General features: G+C 35.9%; 2 protein-coding genes across 3 annotated transcripts; both read left to right on the plus strand.

The window, feature by feature from the left end:
* The first annotated feature begins 968 nt into the window (after nucleotides 1-968).
* Nucleotides 969-17402, plus strand: LOC116182823 (E3 ubiquitin-protein ligase TRIM33-like). Of its 2 annotated transcripts, XM_031503366.1 has the most exons (13): nucleotides 969-1271; nucleotides 1350-1740; nucleotides 1793-2006; nucleotides 5308-5568; nucleotides 5623-5733; nucleotides 5784-6091; nucleotides 6160-6171; nucleotides 8168-8557; nucleotides 8604-8788; nucleotides 8844-9664; nucleotides 15778-15961; nucleotides 16013-16165; nucleotides 16215-17402. In XM_031503366.1, exons 2-13 carry the CDS (start codon nucleotides 1359-1361, stop codon nucleotides 16365-16367), a joined length of 3174 nt encoding a protein of 1057 aa, XP_031359226.1. In that variant the 5' UTR covers nucleotides 969-1271; nucleotides 1350-1358; the 3' UTR covers nucleotides 16368-17402. The 2 variants fall into 2 exon arrangements, with proteins under 2 accessions (XP_031359226.1, XP_031359227.1); XM_031503367.1 differs by lacking the exon at nucleotides 6160-6171 and having other exon boundaries at nucleotides 973-1271.
* Nucleotides 17403-18727: 1325 nt separating this feature from the next.
* LOC116182838 (zinc finger protein 330 homolog) lies at nucleotides 18728-19968 on the plus strand. The gene is made up of 5 exons (XM_031503392.1): nucleotides 18728-18935; nucleotides 18987-19137; nucleotides 19181-19412; nucleotides 19461-19625; nucleotides 19676-19968. Exons 1-5 carry the CDS (start codon nucleotides 18796-18798, stop codon nucleotides 19861-19863), a joined length of 876 nt encoding a protein of 291 aa, XP_031359252.1. The 5' UTR covers nucleotides 18728-18795; the 3' UTR covers nucleotides 19864-19968.
* Nucleotides 19969-23163: the final 3195 nt, after the last annotated feature.

Genomic DNA, 23163 nt, shown 5'->3' on the forward strand with positions numbered 1-23163 from the left:
TGCACTCCCTCGAACCATTTAAGCCTTGAAAGCTTCGGAGAGACTCTCGACAGAAGATATAGAATGCCCTATAGGAAAGTCTTCTAGAGGGATTGCCAATGTCGTTATCATAGTTTCAGACTACCAGTTTGTTTTCTCATATAGATAGGTACCTACTTATGTCATGTTTTTTGTTGAGTAGGATTTAGGTAGATTATTTTGTTATTTGTTTGCTTTAATTTGTTCCTACGTGTAGGGTTTTGTTTGTCTCAGGTCCACCTTTTAAAGGTTTTAGAAATCCCTTAAAAGATTATAAGTAGAAAGCCTCAAAATGACTCTATAATAGTGTTTTCCATCAGGGCCTTATAGTTCATGAAATCTCCAGGAAATATCAACTTTTAGCGTTTTCCACTGTTTTTTTTATATTATTTACGGGCTCTCTGTGGTTACTTAAATTGGCCATTGAGAGTCCTAGAAAGCGCCTAAAGGGAATTTATTCGCCTCTGTGCAGAAGTGTAAAAGAGACATACAAGTTTTGTTTAAGTTTCAGATCTAATCTATACCCAGAAAAATGTGTAGATTACAGTTATACATCTATAAATTAATTTAAAAAAACGGAGTATGGCTCTTTTTGACTTCCAGCTGTCGAACTGAAGAAGGAATGCCTCAAATTAAAAAACACATAGGTATCTATTTTAAGTAACAATCGAAGGTCGAAAATAGTCTATCGCATTAAAACTTTCAGTATGTATTTGATTTCCTCAAAAAGGGTAAGATAGGTACTCATCATTTCTAATCAACTGAAGGGATTAAGACCTTGGAATGTTAGGGAACTCTAAAATTAGACGCACAAATCTAAGTGGAAGATCTTATCAAAGGTAGTGTTGGCTAATAAAGTGTGTCTTATCTATTGATAAAAGATTTCATTTACGAGTAAGTGCTAGTAATACTGTTTTGTTCATGTTCCATAAATTATAGAAGCAATAGCGCCGTTTTAAAAATTTGAATATTTCAGTTGGGGAAATTTGTTTATTTCTTTTTTGTTTTGGTAGGTTGGTATTTCAATATTTAATCAATGGAGGCAAAAATTGTGGACGGGAGTTGGCGTCGATCGGCTGATAACGACTTCAAAATTAATTGAGTTCGCGATGCCCAAATCCCCAAATTACCATCGCGAGTTTAACGTGCCGAATTATCATTTGGTGCCGTTTCAGTTTTGGAATTAGAAGAAAAGCCCTGGTGTATTTAAATGTAGTGTGTCAGGACTTTCTTTACCAGATTTCTAATAACAGGTAATTAAGTTACCGATCAACAAGTACTAGTTTTGCCAATAACCTTAAAATTTGATTTAATTAAAATCTAACTTTTAGAATACAGAAATGGCAGAAGCCAGTGACGATGTGGGCTTTTTGTCCCTACCACATATCGAAACAAGCGAGGACCATAACAGGGGCATCCAAAAAGTTATTCTAAACCCCAACGAAGATTTGGGTCTCCCCAACCCCAATGAGCTAATGGAGATACACAACATGGATGATCCCATTGAAGAAGATAAAGTAGTCGAAGAGAAGCAGGAGGACGACACGGCCGATGTCGAAAGTCCGACAACCGGCGATTCATTCATCTTTAAGTGTAGTTTCTGTGATCGCATATTAACGGCATCCGATGATCCAAAACTTTTAGAATGTCTGCACAACGCGTGCGGAAGTTGTGTAAATAATAAAATTTACGAGCAATCCGTCACTAATCCAAATTGTAAAGGTGAGAAGTGTGTTGATTCGGTACCTTGTTAGATTCTTACTGGTGCTTTTAGCTCATATTGAATGTGCGGCTTGCGGTTTAATGTGCGATCCTGATAAGCTGATCGACAATCAATTTCTTCTCGAGCTCGCTTCGAGCGAAGATTCCCATTCCACGAAGGCAACTGAAATAAAATGCAGTAGCTGCAGTGATGATGCGATTGCAGTTAGCTTTTGTATCGATTGCTCTGAGTACATATGTGACAGTTGCGTTCAAGCGCATCAAAGGTAAGGTTAATTTTAAGTTGGCATTGAGCTTAATTGACTAATAAATGAAATAGTTCTTGTTTAATTTTTTAATAAATTTGTGTTTTACAATGTTCGCAATCTGATGCTGATTTGCAATAGGGGTTGAAATTTAAAAAATGGAAGAATTTTTGATTTAAATAGGAAAAAAGGACCATGCAAACTTGGTTCTCATTATGCTCTTTAAAACTCTAGTAATAGTGAAGGTACACCCCAAAAACTGAAAGATGTCATTTTCGAGAATGTGCTGACCGAGGGGTATTTCACTGGGCAAACTTTTGTACATGTACTGCCGAAATTAGCAGCACTTGGTGTACTCCCCCTGTCCTGCCAGTAATTCTGTGTACTGCCGGGTACTACTAGATCCTGTTTCCATACTGCCATGACCCACTGAGATCTCACGAAGACTAAGAACCATTTTATCGACATTTTTTTAAATTAATGCCATAAAAAATGTTGCAATGATCAGTACTTTATTTACAACACTAAAAGGTATTATATGATTAAAGGAACATTTAATTGTTTTATATATTTGTTATTTACTTATACAGGGTCCTGCAATAGTGCGTCGGGTTTTCCTAGCTCTTATGTCGCGAAAAAAATATTAAACAAGTATAAATTGTGCACAACTCTTGTGCAGATAATGCGCATTTTTTTAAACCGAAATAGCTTACTAATTGATTGTGTTATAAGGTAGTAGCATGCTATCGATGTTTACTTTCTTGGTAGATGATTAATAATAATAATAATAATAATTTTTATTCGTCCCTTGAACTAAAGCGTTGTGGGATATGTCATTACAACTCAAAATACAACAAGTAAAAACAATTAACAAAGAATTTAACATACATATGCGAATTTCTTTATAATACGTCCTCTAAATATTCCTTTAGGGAATAATAACTTTTCGCAATTAGTAACTTTCTCACTGCATTTTTAAAGTGAGAGGCAGATAAAATGCTTTTAATAACACTGGGCAATTTGTTGTATACTCTTATAGGCATAATATAACAGTTTTTTGCTGACAAGGTATATTTATGGGCCGGTAGCGGTATATGGTCATTCCCTCTTAGTTCATATTTGTCCTGCTTCTTGTTGGAGAGGTGAATTTTATGTTTACGAACATAGATGGCGCACTGTAAAATATAAACGGAGGGCGCTGTAAGCACATGCAAGTCTTTGAACAACTGCCTACATGAATAGCTGTAAGATTTGTAACACATTGTTCGTAGCATTCGCTTCTGTATGATAAGGATGCTGTTGAGCTTAGAGTTATTTCCCCAAAGTACCACACCATAGGAAACTAGAGAGTGTACGTGGGCATAATAATAATTAAGTAATATTTTCAGACTGACAGAGGCGCCAAAGCACGTAACATTTTTTGGACAAAACATTACACAAATACTCGATATGTGAGTGCCACGAGAAATTAGAGTCAATAAATATACCCAGAAACTTCAGGGTTTGATGTTGGGGGGTACATTTGTTTTCGAGTCTGACTAAAAGACTGTAATTAGGCATTTGAGTGGAAAAGGTCATTAAGTTAGTTTTTGTACTGTTTAATATTAGTCCATTTCAGTTACAGTAGTCCTTCATGTTTAACGCGCACTTATTTGCATCTTCACTTGACGCTCGTACCGTATCAGCAGTAATTAATGCTGAAGTGTCGTCCGCAAATAAAGTCAAATGTTCAGTCTTGTTATTAAAAGCGTCTATCAAAGTATTTAAGAAAATTACAAAAAGTAAGGGACCTAAAGTACTTCCTTGAGGAACACCAATGCACACTTCCTTCTGTGACGAATTGTACTGTTTGCCGTCAGCCATTATAGAAACAAGCTGTGATCGTCCGGTTAAATAAGATACTATCCATTCGTAGGCAATACCTCGGATTCCGTAGTGTTGTAGTTTGTATAGAAGGAGATCATGATCTACCACATCAAATGCTTTGGAATAATAAAAAAAAAGTCCAGTGACTTTTTTCCCTAATTCTAGATTTCTGAAGATACAACTTACAGATGAGAGGACTGCATCTTCGGTGGATAATCCTCTTCGGAAACCAAATTGGTGCGGATCCAGGATCTTGTGGTGTAGTAGGAAGTTCATTAATCTTTCATAAATATATAATAATAAAAATAAAATAAAAAAAAATAAATAATAATAATAAAAATAAACAATGGGGAGGAGGCTCTTTAAACATAAACATTTAAAGGCCGCTTGGCATACATTCAAAATCTTCAGACACTCCATTCTGCAGATATTTTCACTGAAAGCTTTGACATTCCACTTGCCTTTTATGAGTACCCTCATCCGACCTTTCGTTGTCAAAGTATTTCCTTCGACTTCACCAATAGATATGTGTCGTCCAGTCGATTCATTGTGCCTTTGACTGTACTTTCCTCCGACAAACCGTTTTCGAGATAATCGCTCTTAAAGTTTTGACATCACCAAATATATTCCTTCCAGACGTCCCAATCGCTCAATCTATATGATATGTGTTGCCTTTCGGAGTAAGGATCAAGTATGGAATACAAATAAAACAAGTATGTGCTTTAAAAACGGAAATTTAATCCAAATAATTCGCATTGCAAGATTAAATTTAGAAAATGGTAGTTCACCGAGTACAAATATAACAATAGGTTGGGGAAAAAAAAACTGACCAAGAAAAAACCAGCCAACAAATTAATATTGAACTTTATAGCAAAATTAGTTGTCTGTATTGACATGAATGCATATTATGATGATTGTCAAGTAAATTAATATAATGTCGAATCACAGACTCCACTGGGATTCCTAAAGAGTAAAGAAATAACATTTGACACACATAACAAAAAAAAGTCATTGAAACATTACAATAAATTGACATAATAAGTTTGGATATTGGATGGCCAGTCCAAATCCCACACCGAGTAGTCTTTAGTTGCTCTGGTCATGACATGCAGCATTGTATGAAAACATTAGGAGTTGGCCTCTCAGAAGAGCATTTCACACGAAAAGGATACCCCAATGGATATAAAAAAACGAAGGGCACAATGAGAACACGCCGCCCGCTTTTAGCAGAGCTGCCATTTTAAAAATGGCTGCCAGAAAAAACTGGCTTATAACATTTTTTCAAATAGTGGTTTGTGATTGCCTTTGTGATAGGGAACCGATGACTTGAAAACCAGGAAAATAAAAAATGTTCAGCAACTCTGCCTGGGCGATTTGAAATTGATTGGCCCCATGATAAACAATTTCATTTATTAAAAAGATTTCATAAAATTTTTTAATATGTTCCTTTTTTCAGGTTAAAAATCACAAAGGATCACACAATTAAATCAAAAGAGGAAGGTTATACAGACAATCAGAATGGTGCGAGTAATGCAAATTCAACTCTTCATTGCACAGTCCATCCTCACGAAAAGTTATCCCTTTTCTGTGAAAATTGTGATAAACTAACATGTCGAGATTGTCAGCTTATCGAACACCGTGATCACAAGTACAAATTCACGCATGAAATAGCCTCGGATACCCGTAAATATGTGGCATCGATGCTTAAAGACGTGAGGTATGGTCTTAACCGAGGTTTGGTAATTTCTGTTCTTTAATATTGTAATTCTAGTTACAAGCGTGTACTGTTAAATAGTGCTATGAAAGTGATTGATGATCGCCAAGCGCTTATTTCCGATAAAAAGCAGGCGCTGGTTAAAGAAATAACTCAATTGGTAGTAAAGTAAGTGTAAAATTGCACTTTTGTTCTTTACTCAGGTTTAACCGTTTTAGACTTACGAATACAATTAACGTGAGAGGGAAGCAATTAATTGGAAGATTGACCGAGGTATGCGAACAAAAACAAAAAACCTTGCAAGAGAAAAAAGTTGCTTTGGATCAACTTTCGAAAATGACTGATCATTGTATAGACTTCACTCAGCACGCCCTTGACAATGGAAGCGATATGGCCTTACTTTATAGTAAGCGTCAAGTAACGATGCATTTACAAAGGGTTAAGTGTAAAAGAGCCGACATTCCTAATCCCGAAATACCTGTTCGTATTCATTTGGCGTTGGATAAAGTTCCTGATCTCATTAAAGGTTTGTTGAAGTTCATAAATTGTTAACAAAGGTAGTTACATAATTGCACTTTTTTATCGCTTTCTTAGGACTTTCGTCAGGTAATTATTAATTGATAGTCCAGGCTAAATAGCTCTAAAATGATTTATTTTCAAAAAAAAATTGGTTACCGGGCGAAACCGGGTTTTTCAGGCAGGTGAAATGAATAGAAATTGGGAAAAAATAATTAAAACAGCTGAATTTTTCCGCCGGTGAAATCATGAGGGTTGAAAGGGGTGGAAAGTGGTCTTTTACAAATTGAGGCAAAACTATTGATTTTAGACGAAAATGTTAAATGTAAAAGGTATAGAGATTTAAAAAATGAGCAACTTTTGTATCTGCACTATTTTCACATAACCTCCAATTTTCCTAGAAAAACCGGAAAAACTGTTTTTTTCGTTTTTTATTCTTATTTTTGCGAAAAAATGTCGCAGGGGTTTGAAATTTGGAGGTAACATAACCTGTTTTATGATAAAACCTCGGATAAAACAGAAGATAATTGTTTGGTCCCATAAAGTTGAACCGTTTCCAAGATCTCACGATTTCTGTAAAAAATCACCTCTTTTTCAAGGGGATGAAAAATCTATTTTTTCATCGTACAGAGGTGCGCAGGGTAGCAAAATTTTCGTAACGACTTACATTTGAATAATCAAAAATAAAAAATATTATTCCAATAGAAAAATTTCAAGAAAGCGGCAAAAACGGGGGGAACCGTTTTTGACAGTAGGTAAATAGCGAGGTAAATAGGTTTTTTTGCAAATAAATTAACGCGCTAATAAAAAGTTTTGGAAATCTGTCTTCTCTCTCATCTTTAATGTTGCTAAAATATTTTCTTTTGTTTCCCAGTGCCCAACTGCCTTAATTAAAACATCTTTATTATTACGCATTTTTACTGCAATAAAAGCAATTCGAAGTAAAATCGAATTCTTTTGCTTCCTGAACAATATGTTTTTGTTCACTTTCTCTCTTCCTGCCTGTTTTACATCTGATGGGATTAAGCTTGGCCTGTTGATCGTTAATTTACAGGAATTATGAATAAAATCCTCATAAAGTTTATTCCTGCAGGTTTGACACCTCAAATCATTTGCTTTTGGCCGGTAAAACCAACGTTCTTATTGCAGATTTTGCAAGTTTATCAACAGGCCCAACGCAATTGCATCAGCTATAAAACAAGCAGGAAGAAGAATCAGTGAACAAAAATAAATTGTTCAAGAATCAGGAAGCAAGATACATAATTCGATTTTATTTCGAATTGCTTTTATTGCGGTAAAAATGCAGAAAAAAGAAATAATAAAGATGTTTTAACTAAAACAGTTGAGCATAAGATAACAAAAGAGAATATTTAGGCAAACATTAAAGAGAAGGAAGAAGACAGATTTCGAAAAAATCTTTATTAATATCCAACATGATTTATCATGTCAAAAACCGTGTATATCTATCTGTTTTTACGGTTTTTGGCGATTTTCTCGAATTTTTGCTATAGGAATAATATTTTTTTATTTTTGTTTATTAAAATATGTCTTCCCGAAAATCGCACCTCTGTACGATGAAAAAAATAGATTTTTCATCCCCTTGAAAAAGAGGTGGTTTTTTTTCAGAAATCGTGAGATCTTGGAAACGGTTCAACTTTATGGGCCCAAACAATATCTTCTGTTTTATCATAAAACAGGCTATGTTACCTCCGAATTTCAAACCCCTACGACATTTTTTGCAAAAATAAGAATAAAAAACGAAAAAATCAGTTTTTCCGATTTTTCTAGGAAAATTGGAGGTTATGTGAAAATAGTGCAGATACAAAAGTTGCTCATTTTTTTAATCTCTATAACTTTTACATTACCACAATTTGCAAAATACCACTTTCCACCCCTTTCAACCCCCGTGATTTCACCCGCGGAAAAATTCAGCTGTTTTAATTATTTTTTCCCAAATTCTATTCATTCCACCTGCCTGAAAAACCCGGTTTCGCCCGTTAACTAATTTTTTTCATACAAAAATATATAGCCTGGACTATGAACACAATTAGTAGCATTAAGTTACTAAACGGTCTTTTTTCGGCAGTTATTCAAACAATTGGGCAAATTGTTGTCGATGGACGTGTATATCCGACATCATCAACATCCCCAGCAGCAATGCTATCACCGCATGGTTCACCTAGTCCGGGTCATTCAAGACCGCCACAGCAACAATCGCCGTTAAATCAGCAAGTTCCACAGTTAAACCAGCAGCAGCAGCAACCACAATCAATTCACCATTCCCCGCAGCAACAGCAGCAGCAAGCACATCATCAATCAAACCAACAGCAACTTCAACCACATCAGCAACCGCCTCAATCCGGTTTTCAGCAACCGAGGATGCCCCCACCATATTCTCAATTTACTCAAAGCGTACCAAACCTTAATATGCAATCGAACCCCAACATTCAACAAAGTCCTAACATGCAAATCATGGGTAAGATGTACTTATCGCGTCTAATAAATTTATCATATTTTATTAGGACAAAGACCATCACAGATTGCTCCAAATGTAGCGCTATTACCTTCAGTTCCTATCTCACTTGCACAACATCTGCAGCAGAATATTCAAAAATTACCTTTACCACAAAGGCCTTCTATGAGTCGCGCTTTAATGCCAATGAATCGTATGCCAAATACCGGACTTAATCACCACCAGCAGCAACAAGTAAGTATTTAACGCTCGTGTAAATGTTATGTACTCATTCCACACTTCCAAATAGCAAGTGTCATCCTCTACACATCCTCAAGGCTTAATGCACGAACGTGGAAACTTACGCGGTTTATTGCAACCGAATGCCAGTACGGTTTATGTTCAAACCGGTCCAAGTCAATATCAGGCAGTACAACCGGCCCAATTCGCCCAACAGTTTCAAAACAGATTTGGCTCATCCCAACAGTTACAGCAATTTCGACAGCAACAACCGAACAACGTAGGCAACGTAATGCCCCCAAGTCCGACCTACAGAATGCCAACGCAAAGACTTAACACGAATGTGGCTGCACCACCGGTGCCAGTCCCCAGCGCCAAATGGCACATACCCCAGCATAACATCGCGTCGGAAAACATCGGAAGTCACCTAAACAACATGACAGTTAACCGTGTTCAAATCCTGCCGGGTTTGAACGATAACTTTAAGATCACCCTAAAATCTCACAATCAGGCCGATTTGAAACCGGCGGCCGTCTCATCGACCATTCCGAAAACGCCCAGTCCGAATCACATTCAAGGGAAGTCGGACACGGAGAGAAATTTGGACAAATACTGCCAGGATTCCGTCAATGATCTGATGGCTACGATTGCAAAGCTGGATTCGAACGGCGTTCAGGTGCTGGCCGAGGGTAGATCGAAGACCGGCGGATCACCGCACGTCGATAGTTCGACCGACGACGGACAAACGAAGACTGATTCCCACGAGACGGGGAAGGACGATCCCAATGAAGATTGGTGCGCCGTTTGTATGGATGGTGGGGAGTTGGTGTGCTGCGACAAATGTCCGAAAGTGTTTCATCAATTTTGTCATATACCCAACTTAAGTGTGGAGTACGTATTAGTTTATTTACCTGGTGTGATCCTGTCTTTATTGTTACATTCTCTATGTACCCTCAGTTACTATACCAGATTTTTGAAATTGGTATTATAGATTGCTTTATTCCAAAGGCTCGAAGCCCTTGCAAAAGGAATTACGGATGGCACGCTAAAAATCATCTAATAGAGAACTGACATGTTTTCTGCTACTTTACTTACATAAGTCACAAAAAAAGACAATAGTCATTATTCCCATCATCGCTGTATTTTTGCTGGTTTTTATTTTTAGCGTAGGTACTCATATTTCAATAATCGGAGCACAGTAAAGTCCCTATGGTGTCCATGTTGCATGTTTGATCCTACACATTAAAGAATACATTGCAAATCTGGTTATGATAGTAAAACCAGGGCGTAAAACGGTCTTTGTATAAGAGCATTACAGTGGTTGTGTACACAAGCATACTGTGGTCGGTCAACTGAAAGTGGGAACAGGTCCGCCACCGAATCTGTCATAACTGCCAAGATAATTAAATGAATTTACTAAGGCTTAAAATTGTTATACAAATATTATATTATCTATAAACGAAAGTTATGATAACCAGTCACCAAAATGTGGAGGCAGAGTTGGTCAGTCGGCTGCTGTGTCCTATATTGGTTAAGACTGCAGTGTATCTCTGCTCTTTTTAAAGTTAGAGACTTGCGGTTTTCGCGACCTTTTGCTACTTTTTTGTGATCCTTTTAATACCACAAACAGAATAAATCTAACTACGTTCGTTTCTGAGATACAAGGTGAAAACGAAAAGTTTGACCTTTGGGGATGTTAAAAATGTAAAATAGGTTTTTGCCTTAATGCAAGTAACTGTAGCGTACTTTCCATTAATTGATCAGTACTTCCCAAAAGGTCATGTAATGGTAATGTAAGAAGTTGACATTGCTCAGTTTCACATCTCATTTTTACAATATGTGATACGCTTGTCTTTACTAGAAATCTATAATTAAATAAGTTGACATCTGCGCACATTGTCAAGATTTCTTAGTTGAGGTGCTAGAGCTATGACCTACTGAATGCAAAAAAAACCAACTAAATATTGAAAACTGTAGTAGTTAAGGCCTCGGACAGACGGAGAACGTGGCCATAATAGTGCCTTCCAACATGAGGTGGAAAATGCGTTAAAAAAGTAAAACTGCCTATTTTAGATACTTTTACGTAGAAGTGGCGTAGTAAAAAAATTTTTTTTAAATTATATTTTCGCGTCCAGGCCAAATATCATTTTGTAACACTCTGTAGATGTTGAAACAATAGACATAAAACAGTTTTGTTGAATGATCCTCAAGAGTGTAGTATCAAAAAGTATAAAAAGCAAGCATAAATTCTTATCAGCATCACTCCAAAGGGGGGCACCAATCCAACTCAAGTACAACTAGTGTAAACCGGTCTTAATTCTGATACTATGCGATCAAAAATGAGTTACTGCGAGTCAGTTTTTACGGCAGAGTCTAGTAACTTGAAATTGCTGTACTTTATCAACGAAATGGTTTGGATTCTTTAACTTATTGCCAAAGCTAGCAAAGTAACCAGTTTTTGAGATAATTGATTTAGATTGTCATCAGGGGTACTTGAGCACCTGTTGGGATCCCATGTAGCTAGGCCTTTGTGGTCTAATTCTAGAGATCCTATTCAAAAAACGTTTTGAGGTTAGGATCCATATCTACATATTTCCTGTAGTTTAGTATAAAGAGGATTTTACTACTTTACTTTCCTATAGAGAAAAATTTTGTCCCTCACAGAATTCCCACTAAAGTTTTAGTGTTGTATTATATTGTTTAACTGAGGAATCAGCTGAAGAACTGGAGAATTGTTCGGTATTCGGAAAGCCTCCCTCGATACTTCCAGGATAAGGTTTGCTGATAATGTGTGGTGGTGTCCGTTGAATGGACTGAACAAAAGTTTACACCTAGGTCTTAAAAAGAGAAGTTCGCCTACAGTCAATTTCACAAGGAGTGGGTACCAGGGCTGAGCCAGGCATTAAAGCGTATAATTATTAGTGTCGTAGGAGTAATTTGTCTTTTTCATACTGAACTCAACAACATATTGCAAAACTAATAAATAAACACGACTTAAGGAAACCAAGACATTACAGTAACATGTCATTAAATGAGGTGACATAAGTAAATAATTTGAAAGTTTGCCACAAAATGGCTGCCGCATACCACATGATTCAACAACCAATCAAAAATAAGACATCTATTGTCGCCACTGTCTTGTATAGAGCCACTGTAATTTCCAGAGTTTTAATTTAGTATTTAGCATGTTCGAATATCTTCGTGTATAACCACCTGTATTTTACGTCTGGGCAGACTGAGACAAGAATGCCAATGAACAGAAATTTTACGTACAGTCTGAGTTGTGTGCTTTTGAAGAGAGTCAATCCAAGAGGCGATTGTTTCCCGCTTTTCCGTTGGCAATTCTACTGACATTCTTATAGAATGAAACAAAGTTCAAGATACTTACAAAATGTGTTAGGCGCAAGAACGCTCTTTTCGAGGTTGATAAAAAAACCTAAGGATTCTAACAACTGTATTGTCATTAGTGTATTCTGGGAACACTCCTCCCTAGGTCTACCCAATAGTAGAAAATGGTCCAGGTATCTTACTCTTCGTATACCATTGTTACGTAAGTTTTGTATGATTAGCTTCGTAAAAGTATTTGGAGCGGAAGCTAGGCCAAATGGTACTGTCTATGATCCCTGTGCACCGGAAGTAGAAAAAATGCCTCTTTCAGGTCTAGAGTAGCCAAATAATAGCCGTCTTGAATTAATCTTCTTCCAGTTTGAGCATTCTCCATTTTGAAATAGGGAGCAGGGATAAATAAATTAATTTTTTGAGATTGAGAATGAAGCTTTTTTTACCATTGCGTTTATCCACTAAGAATATTTTGGAAATAATTGGTCCGGGAAAGAGTCACATCTCTCCATCGCACCTAAATCCAATAGGTGAGCATTTTTTTTTCCTAAAAATGCTTATTTGTCGTCCTTGAAGAACAGAAAAAGGGTGGTTGTGATTGAACAGGATAAATTGTGAGCACACTCGCAACTAATCTAAAAGAATTGCATTCCTTGTTAGATCTGGCCACTTCTCGTAAAATTGACCGAGACGTCCAGCGAACTGCTTTCTCAGCGATATTAATCCCTCCTATGTGATGACGTACTCCCTTGGAAGGCTGTCCCTTGTGTGGTCTTGTCTCGCCCCATTGACGGGACCAGGCCTTGCGAGTTATAATTCTGGCTGGCAGGTAAATTAGTGCGTCTAACCATGTTCAGGTCTTTACTGACGCTTCCTAAACTCGTAGCCAATTTTATTGTTTTCCTAAGATCATCTCCACAGAGAAAAAAACGATGGTGGACAATTTTCCACTAGCTTGTTCTTCGAGCTTCTTTGTGAAGTTGGGGTAAATCAGATTTCTGCTTGTCACAAACTCGCTGTGAAATAAACTTGTCAATATCAGGGTTCGCAAATGGTCTCTTTTTTCAATGCTGGTCTCTAAAAGTCTCTGTTTTTCATAGTTGGTCTCTAAAGTCTCTAAATTTTGCATGTTAAAAAAGTATAATTCATAATTGATAAACCGCAGAAATTTTACTGTACATTTTTAGCGCATTTTTTAAGAATTAAAAAAAATGTGCTATTGTTTGCGTGTTGTCCGTCCGTCCGCCCGGACCCACTCCTGCTGTTTCGAACTACTTCTAGGGGAATGGTCCTACAGTCCTGGAATTTTTTGCAGTAGGTAGCCTATACCTTCTAAATTGCTGCGGCCAAGGCCGTAGCTAGAAAAAAAATTTGGGGGGGTTAAAGAATATTTTATTATAATACTAAATTTATCCGCTTATCGGCTTATCTACTCGACTCTCGACTACGGACAACATCGATATTTCGGGTGGGGTTTGATCCCCTGTGATCCTCCCCCTGGCTACGGCCTTGGCTGCGGCAATAAGTATTTTAAGAATGTATCCATTTTATGCTGTTTTGTTGTTTAAATTGTTATTAAAATTGCAACGTTTATGCAGTTACGTTGTAATGGTTACTCTTTTTTTTTAGAGATATTGCCGTTTATGTAAATTACAAATTAAATATTTTCTGCTTAATTTCGAATGGAAATTGGTTCTCCAAGGTCTCTAAATGGTCTCTATTTTTAAACATGTAAATAGAGACCAAGTCTCTATTTTTTTTGCTAAAATCAGTTGCGAACCCTGCAATATGTACCCTACGGCTACTAAATAATAATAATAATAATAATTGTACTTTATTGACTGAATATATGTAGAATACAAAAAAAAAGACGTATATATAGTGTGTAACTAAACAATCTCAGCCAAAAAGATCAATTCGCCTAAATGCAGAAAGGTCTGCATCAAGCGTTCTATCATTGACCTTGACAAACGAAAAAAAAACAACAAAAACTCGATACACTCGAAAGTAAAGGAAAGATAAAGAAACAAGAAAAAAAAAAGAAACTGTTGACAGTAATTAATCTGTAATCTGCGCGAACTTGATGTGAGAGAGATCACCGATCACGCTCGCTGAGTTGACATTCCTAGTATTTCACTGGCGTGTGGCGTATTATTTCCTTAGAACATAAAGGGGTTTAGGTTGCTGTCGTTCATGAAATTATTGCTGGTCCTGTCCAAATGTGTTTTAAAATTTGATTTGTACTTGGTGAAAAAATCACACGGGTCACATTTTAAATCTATGCAGGGTCCATGTTTTAGACAAATTTATAGGTTAAGCTGTTCTTTAAGGCTGGATTTATGCTTGGTGACAAAAGCGCACAGGGCACACTAAATCCCCGATCTAGTAGGTTAATAAATGTGTTTTGTATTGTTTGAATATTAGGAAACTATTCTAATTCAGGGAAGATAGAATAGGTAGGTACCGTAATTAAATGATTTATTTCATATAAAAAGAAATATTGCTAAAATTGTCTTCTTTCCCGTCCTCATACAGGTGAGAGAAAATGTTTCTCCGTGTATAAGATAACAAAATTTTTGTTTCGGCAAAACCGTTATTTTGATTTTTTTAAATTTTGGTAGTGCACATTTGGCATAATTTAGGATGTAAAACTGTCATACAACTGTTTTTTTAAATAGTAATCTCCATTTTTATTCATAAATGAATTATTAGTAATAAACACAAACAAAAGTAAAAAAAAGCGCGTGGACTCGCAATAGCGTGGAACCCGGGGTATTTATGAGAGAACGTAGCATAAAAAAATTATTGACTGTCGGGTTCTAATTAGAATTATTAATTTAATAAAGGGTACACTTCATCTTTGGCTGAGTATAACAATGGAATTTGGAACAGATGGAAAATAAATAGCAGGTTATAAAATATATCAGTTTCAAGGGACGATTTATTGGGGTTTAGCTGCACCTTCATAAGCGAGACGAATTGATGTGTAGCGGTCATTTCTTTTGTGAGTTGCAGTAAAGTTTGTAAACTTTTGTAATTTTAATTTGAACGTCACTTAACTCATTTAAATACAGTATGTCCCATTTGTCTTGAGACAGTTGATTATTCCGGAACCTAGCGCGGATATCAAAAAATGATTTATGTAACATTGTAGAGCAACTAATTTTTTTCGGAAAGTAATGAACTATCACCCTACACTTGCCATTTTTCTTCTCTTCTTTTACTTCTGCAAGATTTTTGGCTTCAGTTACAAAGCTGTTCTGTCAAGAATTTGGCACATTGGGATCTTTATAAATATTAATTGGTTCACATAGTTTTTAAGAATCCTCACATTACACATAATTTGCATAAGATAAGCATGGTTGCATAATATATTTACGTAATTCTTTTCCATGTTTGAATTATTATGAGTGAAATATAACCAATAAAAGTTAAGTAATTTTGAAAGTAGTTTAAAGAATAATTAACCACAGTGAACATGCATATTAGGGAAGAGTGGTATATCCTCTTTTTGTATTACCCATGGAGTTGATACATTCCCTAAAATATTACTGTGCTCCACTAAAACAGGATATTGTGTTCTATTTTGTTATTCTCTATAAATTATAAGCACACTGTTGTCTTGTTTTTATAGTAAAGTATTACAACTGTCCACTTTATTTTAGAGAAAGCGATACATGGCAGTGTTTGCTCTGTATAAACTTCGCCGATATTCCAGAAGTACCAGCAAATCAAAGGAAAGAAGGCGAATTAACGCCTCGTGAACGTAAGATAGCCGAACGTCTTGTACTTGAACTATACTGTCAATACGAGCAGAGCTTACCATTTAGAGAAATTATAGGATTAGATGTATGTAAGACTGTCGTCGCCCACAGTAATAACTAATCATCTCTGTCTTAGAATACAGAATACCACAATATTATTAAAAAGCCCATTGCTCTGGATTCCATTAGACACAAACTGGATTGGACATCGGTGGGTTGTTACACGCACATTGAAGAGCTAATCCAAGATGTACGCCTTATGTTTAGAAACGCCTACAACTACAACGAGGTAACCCTTCTCTTCGTACTGCGAGTTTTGTGATCACTGATTATTTTAGGAAGACACGCAAGTGTACCTTGACGCGAAGACATTAGAGAAATTTTTTGACGAACAATTGGAAAAATTTTTGCCACAGTTTGCATATGAAAACTTCGAAAGTGACGACGCGCAACCACCCGCAAAGAAATACAAACGGATCATAAGTGACTGACGTCCATACGACTACGGAGTGCCCGTAAAAGTAGAAGAAGAACTCACACTCACCGAGCTATTAAAATAACTAACTAATTATTATTTTGTTAATTGTGCAAAAATCTCGCGTCATAATGAGTGATGTAAATTCAGGGTTACTACTTACACACACTTTGAAATAGACAAAATTGCTTATTATGTGCTAATTGGGCATTCAACATTGTTGTAAACAAATGTGAGAAGTGACACATTTCAATTTGCGTGTATATTTTATTGAAGTTGGTTATTTCATAATACAGAAATTTAAATCATTCTTGTTGGTCAATTTTTTGATAATCTTAAGCAGCTAATTGTAGTTGAATTATTACCTTCATCTGACAAAATGAGGTAATAGGTGACACCAATTAATTTCTCACCAATCTCTCTAAAGTAGGTAGTAATATTTGTATTGGAAGAATATTTATTTCATTTTTATGTACTCGTATGTTGGTAGTTTTAGGAAAGTGTATTGGCACAGCCCGTTCAGATTTGAATATCATTTCATGAGGATGTATATTATTCCAAGCATTATGTAGAGTATTAATTAATCTTATAGGAAACCATACGAATATAGTATGTATGTAATGTTTAGTTTTGAATTTTGTTAGAAATTTGGGCATAGTTGTACTTGTAGCTTATTAGAAGCTTTCATTTAAACTGTGCAGCATGCGTTATGGGTTAAACAATCAAAAACTGAGATTATTTGATGCTATACAACATTAGGCTTCATCTCTGTTATTTAATTCATATTCATCTGAAATGTTTTGTTAATGGAGTTAGATTCTCGTTGTTATGTCTTTGTACGATTAAAAAAATACTTGCGTTACCAATATTTGGTTCTAATTACACTTTTATAGTGCATATCACAAAAGTATACAATGTTTAGATGGAAAAATTACGTTTTGGTGTGTAGGAATATTCCCGAAATACCTGATACAGGATTTTACCTTTTTTTTAAATAAAAGCACTCGCTCTATCACAAACTTTAATATTTAATGTTGAACAAATAACGTACTGAATATATAATACCTATTTTTAGAATGCATAGATTATGGATGCACTCTTTGTTAGCTCTATTTGTGTTAGTGTGAATGGTGTAGAATGAATAGTATATAATAAATATTTTACGTAAATAATAAAAAATTTATTGATTGGCTCGACTTTTTGTTAGTGCTCAAATTTGGATTAAAAGTTGTATTGAGTGGTACCCTCTGCCTGTGACGAATCCTATTCATCTCCTTCCACTGGTTTAGGGCCGCTCTTATGTGGCTTTTGTGCAGTCCAGAGAAGGGCATGGCCTTTTTGGTATTAGAGAGAGGCACCACCCTCCTTCTATTTGGGACACATTGTACAGTGGCGTATTTACGGGGGGATGAAGGGGATATATCCCCCCCCCCCCAGAAGAATTGAGTTATCATCATAGCTATTAGGTATTTAGGTAATACTCCGCTATCCGCTCCGCCCACTTTAAAATAAAGGCAATAATATATAGGTATATATAGAGAGCAATTTTGGTTTTGGTTAAAGTCTAAAGTCACTAAAATCTAAATATTCTGTAGTATTCAGTATTCACTATTCAGTGAGTGATCAGTGTTGGCAGTCAACGATTTGGCTATTCGGTATCGATCGGCAATTCGCTACATTGATGCCCAAAATAACAAATAGGTATCAGGTACTTAGTACTGCTACTGAGGTGAGGTACCTGCGTCCTGCCTTTCACGAAATGACGAAAATAAGAATTTTAAATTTTAAAAACAGGAATTTTTTTGCCCATAACTTTTGATGGAGACGTCTAATCGAAAAAGTACGAATCGTTTTGGATTCTACGCACCCAAATTAATAAGAAAAAGTTTTTTCCCGAGAAATTTTGGTGCAGTCGATTTTTGGTAAAAAAGGAAGGTAATAACTGCCTTTTTTTTTGCCCAGAAAAAAAATTGTCTCAGATCGACCGGAAACAAATATTTTCTTATAGAATGTGGCCTGTAGAATCCATAATTCCAAACAGTTCCAGATCGGACTACTAGATCAAAAGTTACAGCCCTTTGAATTTTTTGTCGAAATTGGTTTTTTGCCCATAAATAAATACTATTATTCAAAGTTTTCGTTGACTAATTAAAGCAAAAGCAATAAAGGGGCCTGTCAGCAGTAAGAAATAAAATACCGTCCTAATCTAATCTTTTTCGCCTATGCAAACCAATTTCTATTTCTTCCCCCCCAACCCCCCGCCCTTCTAGTACGCACTTGGTGGCTGTATGTGCCACGAACTTGTTTAATCCCCCCCAGAATAAATTTCTACGTACGCCACTGACATTGTATAGTTCAATGCATAACCACAGTGGCATAACCTCTGACTGAAAAGTGACAGTGACATACATAACCTTAAAAATTTATAAAAAGAAGAGAACAGAATGCCGAAAAAGAAAACAGGGCAACGGAAAAAAGCGGAAAAGCAAAAATTAAGGCAGAAGGAGATCCGTACCTCGAGGGATAACATAGGCTTAGCCCAACACCCTTGTAATGCCGTTATGGAATGCGAAAAGTGCAACAGGTTTTTACCACATTATCAACATATTTGATACTATTTCAGCTTTAATTCCAGAAAGCAGAAAAATCGTGCCTTTTGCTATTTTTGCCAAAACCTACAGAGACTTCCAATGTGCGCACAATGCGGCAAGACCAAGTGCATGGCGAAAGCGGGAGATTGCGTTATACGTCATCCCGGAATATTTACAACTGGCTTAAATATGATTGTACGTCGTTTATTAAAGATCATGTGTATCGATTGTGTTGTAGGGAGCGATTTGTGATTTTTGTGAGGCATGGGTTTGTCATGGACGACGCTGTTTACAGTCGCATGCTTGCACGTGTCCTTTGCAAGACTCTGTATGTGTTGAATGCGAACGAGGGGTTTGGGATCACGGCGGTCGCATTTTCAAATGCTCATTTTGTGAAAATTTGCTTTGCGAGGACGATCAATTTGAACATCAGGCCTCTTGTCAGGTTTTAGAGTCTGAGAATTACAAGTGTAAGTTAACGATAATTTGTCTTTTTTGATTTTGACTATCCCTTGTAGGCCAATCTTGTAACAAATTGGGTCAGTACTCGTGTTTGAGATGCAAAACGTGCTATTGTGAAGATCACGTACGCAGGAAAGGGTTCAAGTATGAAAAAAATAAAGCACTGCCATGCCCAAAGTGTGGGTACGATACATCGCAAACAAAAGATCTCAGCATGTCAAGTAAATATTACACTTATATCTTGCGTTTATAATGTTGCGACTAATTCTAGCGCGAAGCCATAAGTTTGGGCGACAAGGGCAGGCTACTTTGGAAGACTACGGCGGTAGCAGTGGAGATTATGATTATCAACCTGATGATAGTTACGATACTGGGGACAACGAAGAGTATGATGATTATGAAGATGATGAGGATGATGAAGAGGAAGAAAGTAGTAACGAATCGTCAGAGGAGCAATGAATTTGTAGACATGCTAATTCTATAAGTAGTAGCATCTGAAATTTTTTAATTTTGCAATTGTTTCTGTATGTTGTTTATTAAAATTAATAATTATTGATTGATTTACCCTTCAAGACATATCATTAAGCGATTGTTTTTTAGAAGAGTGCTTTTATCCACATTTTGTCCTGGTGCTTTTAATGCCCGGTTTGACAAACGATCATTAATGTTAATTAATGATTAAACATATTAGAATGTTAGCCACCTTTGATTATACGCTCATTTGTTTCCCATTCTAATATTTTTAATCACTGATTAACCTTAATCATTTGTGAAACGGCATAACTCTTTTAAATAATGTAAGACACTGGTTTTATGCTTTTTATTGTAAAATAGCGTTGTTTTATAGACAGCCAATTAGAAAAGATTTTAGATATGCATGTTGGTTTGGTTGCAATATTTTTGACCACCATCAATTCTGTTGGTGTTAATTGTTTAGACAAATTTTGTAGGTAATAATTTAAAAGCCTGGGATATGTTTTTAACTCGATAAAGATTTGTTGGGAAATGAGATCTTTTAAGGTACAGTTCTACATTGAGAATTTTGTTGATGAAGCACTTAAAGTAACTGGTATCTACAAGACCTGCATTCTCTAGCTGATTCTTGTTCCAAATGATCGTGAAAAAGGAAAAGAACAGTACAGTTCTCCTTAAAAAAAATCTCTCGTCTCTCTCTCTCTCTTTCTTTCTCTACCTTCTCCTTTTAATTCATTGAATATTCCATCTTTATTATTAACATTCTCTTTCAGTTAGAATTAGACATCTTTGCACTTTTTGTAAAAGAATTTAGAATGCCGGATTACTGAAAGTTCATAAATAAAAACACTTAAAATGCACAAACAGGTTTTTTTATTGTACCAAAACAACTAATAAGAGGTATCATTGAATTTGATAGTTATAAATTCAATGTAGGTATTATAGGTCGAAAAATGAAAAACAAAAATAGCTTCAATAATCTGCCTCAACTTGAATCCCCACCAATGCCTACAACGGTTTTTCGCAGATATCTCCAAAACTACACTTTTTTAAAAACAAAGGAAGAGCAAAATCAGAGTATCAAATTTCCTACAAAAAAAGTAGTTAGCATATTATATAAAGGCGATTTTCCGAAATCTGATGTGTATTAGTAGGGTTCCCCAAAACTGTTTAGCCATTTGTGAGTACCCTCCTCTGACAATCTGTTCTTGATATTTAAGGATTATACCCGACCACGATAAGGGGTAATTAAGACAATTTGATGGCCGTCTGGCAAACCTTCAAGGTATAGGGCTACCTATTAAATAAATTCCAGGACTCTAGGACCATTCTCCTGAAAGTAGTTCAACACGGCAGAAGTGGATCCAGATGGACTAAACGCAGAGCAAATTTTTTGTTATAAAAAAAAATCGCTAAAAAGCTGCAAACCAATAATTAATTCGAAATAATCTTTAGTTTTAGTTTCTTTTTCTACATATGATTTGAATAATTTTTTTGTAGTTTTTCTAAATGTTGTTATGTTGCGTTACAGCTGTTATGGGGGTGAATGCCCACTTAAAATTAAATATGAGAAGGAATCTTAGTTTAATTTAATTGAGGGAGTAATTTTCCATAAGTTGTTGGTTGTATGTACAGGGTGTCCCATTAATAATGGTCACAGGCCATATGGAACCGTTAATTGCACAGCTTCGGGAAAAAAATGTTGTTAACAAAAGGGGCCAAGAGAAATCGCTGGAAATTATTTTCAAGTTTCTAGCTTCGCCGCCAGAGGGCGTACGATTCGTGGTTAAGTAGAAAAATTACTTTTTTCTAAAATATTCCCAACAAACATGCATAGCAATCTTGTATCAATTTTGCATAATTTTGATGCAGCACATATTGCTCTACCTCATAAAATATGAGGGTTAGGGGAAGGAGAACATCTATTAAAGGAATCGAATATAGCTTCGGTTTAGGTTAACCGATTTTCACATAATAGGCCTTGTTGGAAAGAACTGTCTTCGTGGAATCAGATTTTACATTAATAGTCTTTTTAGTAAATGTGATGAGTGGTAGAGGGCGCCATGTGACATTAACATACACTTTCTAGGGTATTTTGCAAATTTCAAATGGAACGATATAATTATTATACTTATGATATTATCAAATAAGATGAAAAAGTGAAAATATCAGGGAAAACCGCATTTTGATATCTGTTTCCTAAGCATCAGAGATATTGCGAAAATACGAACATTCACAAATGTTAATTGCAATATTTATGCTAATCCAACTTGGCTTTGAAACAAAAGAAACACTATACCACGTAAAAAACTGTCAAAGTTTATCACAACCTGTGGTGTCTGGTTCGGCATAGTCAAAGGGGAAATTATTGGTCCCATTATATTTAATGAAACCCTTAATCATGAGATGTGTGTGAATTTTCTGAGGGATGAATTACCGACTCTCCTTGAAGAGGTAACATTGAAAACCAGGCGAACTATGTATTTTCAACACAGTGGGTGCCCGGCACATTTCTCGGTAAATGTGCGAGAGTACTTGAATTTGCATTATCCTGGCAAATGGATAGGAAGAGGAAGTATTTTTCCATGGTCAGCTAGGGCACCCGACGTAACTTCCTTAGACTTCTATTTGTGGGGAAGGATAAAAGACCTAGTCTTTCAAACAAGGCCAACTACAAGAGATGACATGGTGGAGAAAAATAGACATGCAATTCATAGCATATCTATGGCTGAAATTGAAGCGGCTGTTTTCTCTACTCAGCAGAAACTTCGTCTTTATAGCAAAAATGATGGCAGACAGTTTGGACATCTACGTTAATTATAATTACTATTTCTTTTATTATTTAATTCGTATTTGACATAATTAATTATGTGTTGCTATGTGTTCATTTGTTTCAAAACCAACTTGGATGAATATAAATATTGCGATTCAAATTTGTGAATGTTCGTATTTTCGCCATATCTCTGTTTAGGAAACAGATATCAAAATGCGGTTTTCACTGATATTTTCAATTTTTCATCTTACTTGATAATATCATATAATTATATCGTTCCATTTGAAATTTGCAAAATACCCTGCAAAGTGTATGTTAATGTCACATGGCGCCCTCTACCACTCATCACATTTACTAAAAAAACTATTAATGTAAAATCTGATTCCACGAAGACAGTTCTTTCCAACAAGACCTATTATGTGAAAATCGGTTAACCTAAACCGAAGTTACATTCGATTCCTTAAATAGATGTTCTCCTTCCTCTACCCCTCATATTTTATGAGCTAGAGCAA

This window comes from Photinus pyralis, unplaced genomic scaffold (genome assembly GCF_008802855.1).
Source record: "Photinus pyralis isolate 1611_PpyrPB1 unplaced genomic scaffold, Ppyr1.3 Ppyr1.4_unclustered_Scaffold778, whole genome shotgun sequence".
In the NCBI taxonomy this organism is placed as follows: domain Eukaryota; kingdom Metazoa; phylum Arthropoda; class Insecta; order Coleoptera; family Lampyridae; genus Photinus; species Photinus pyralis.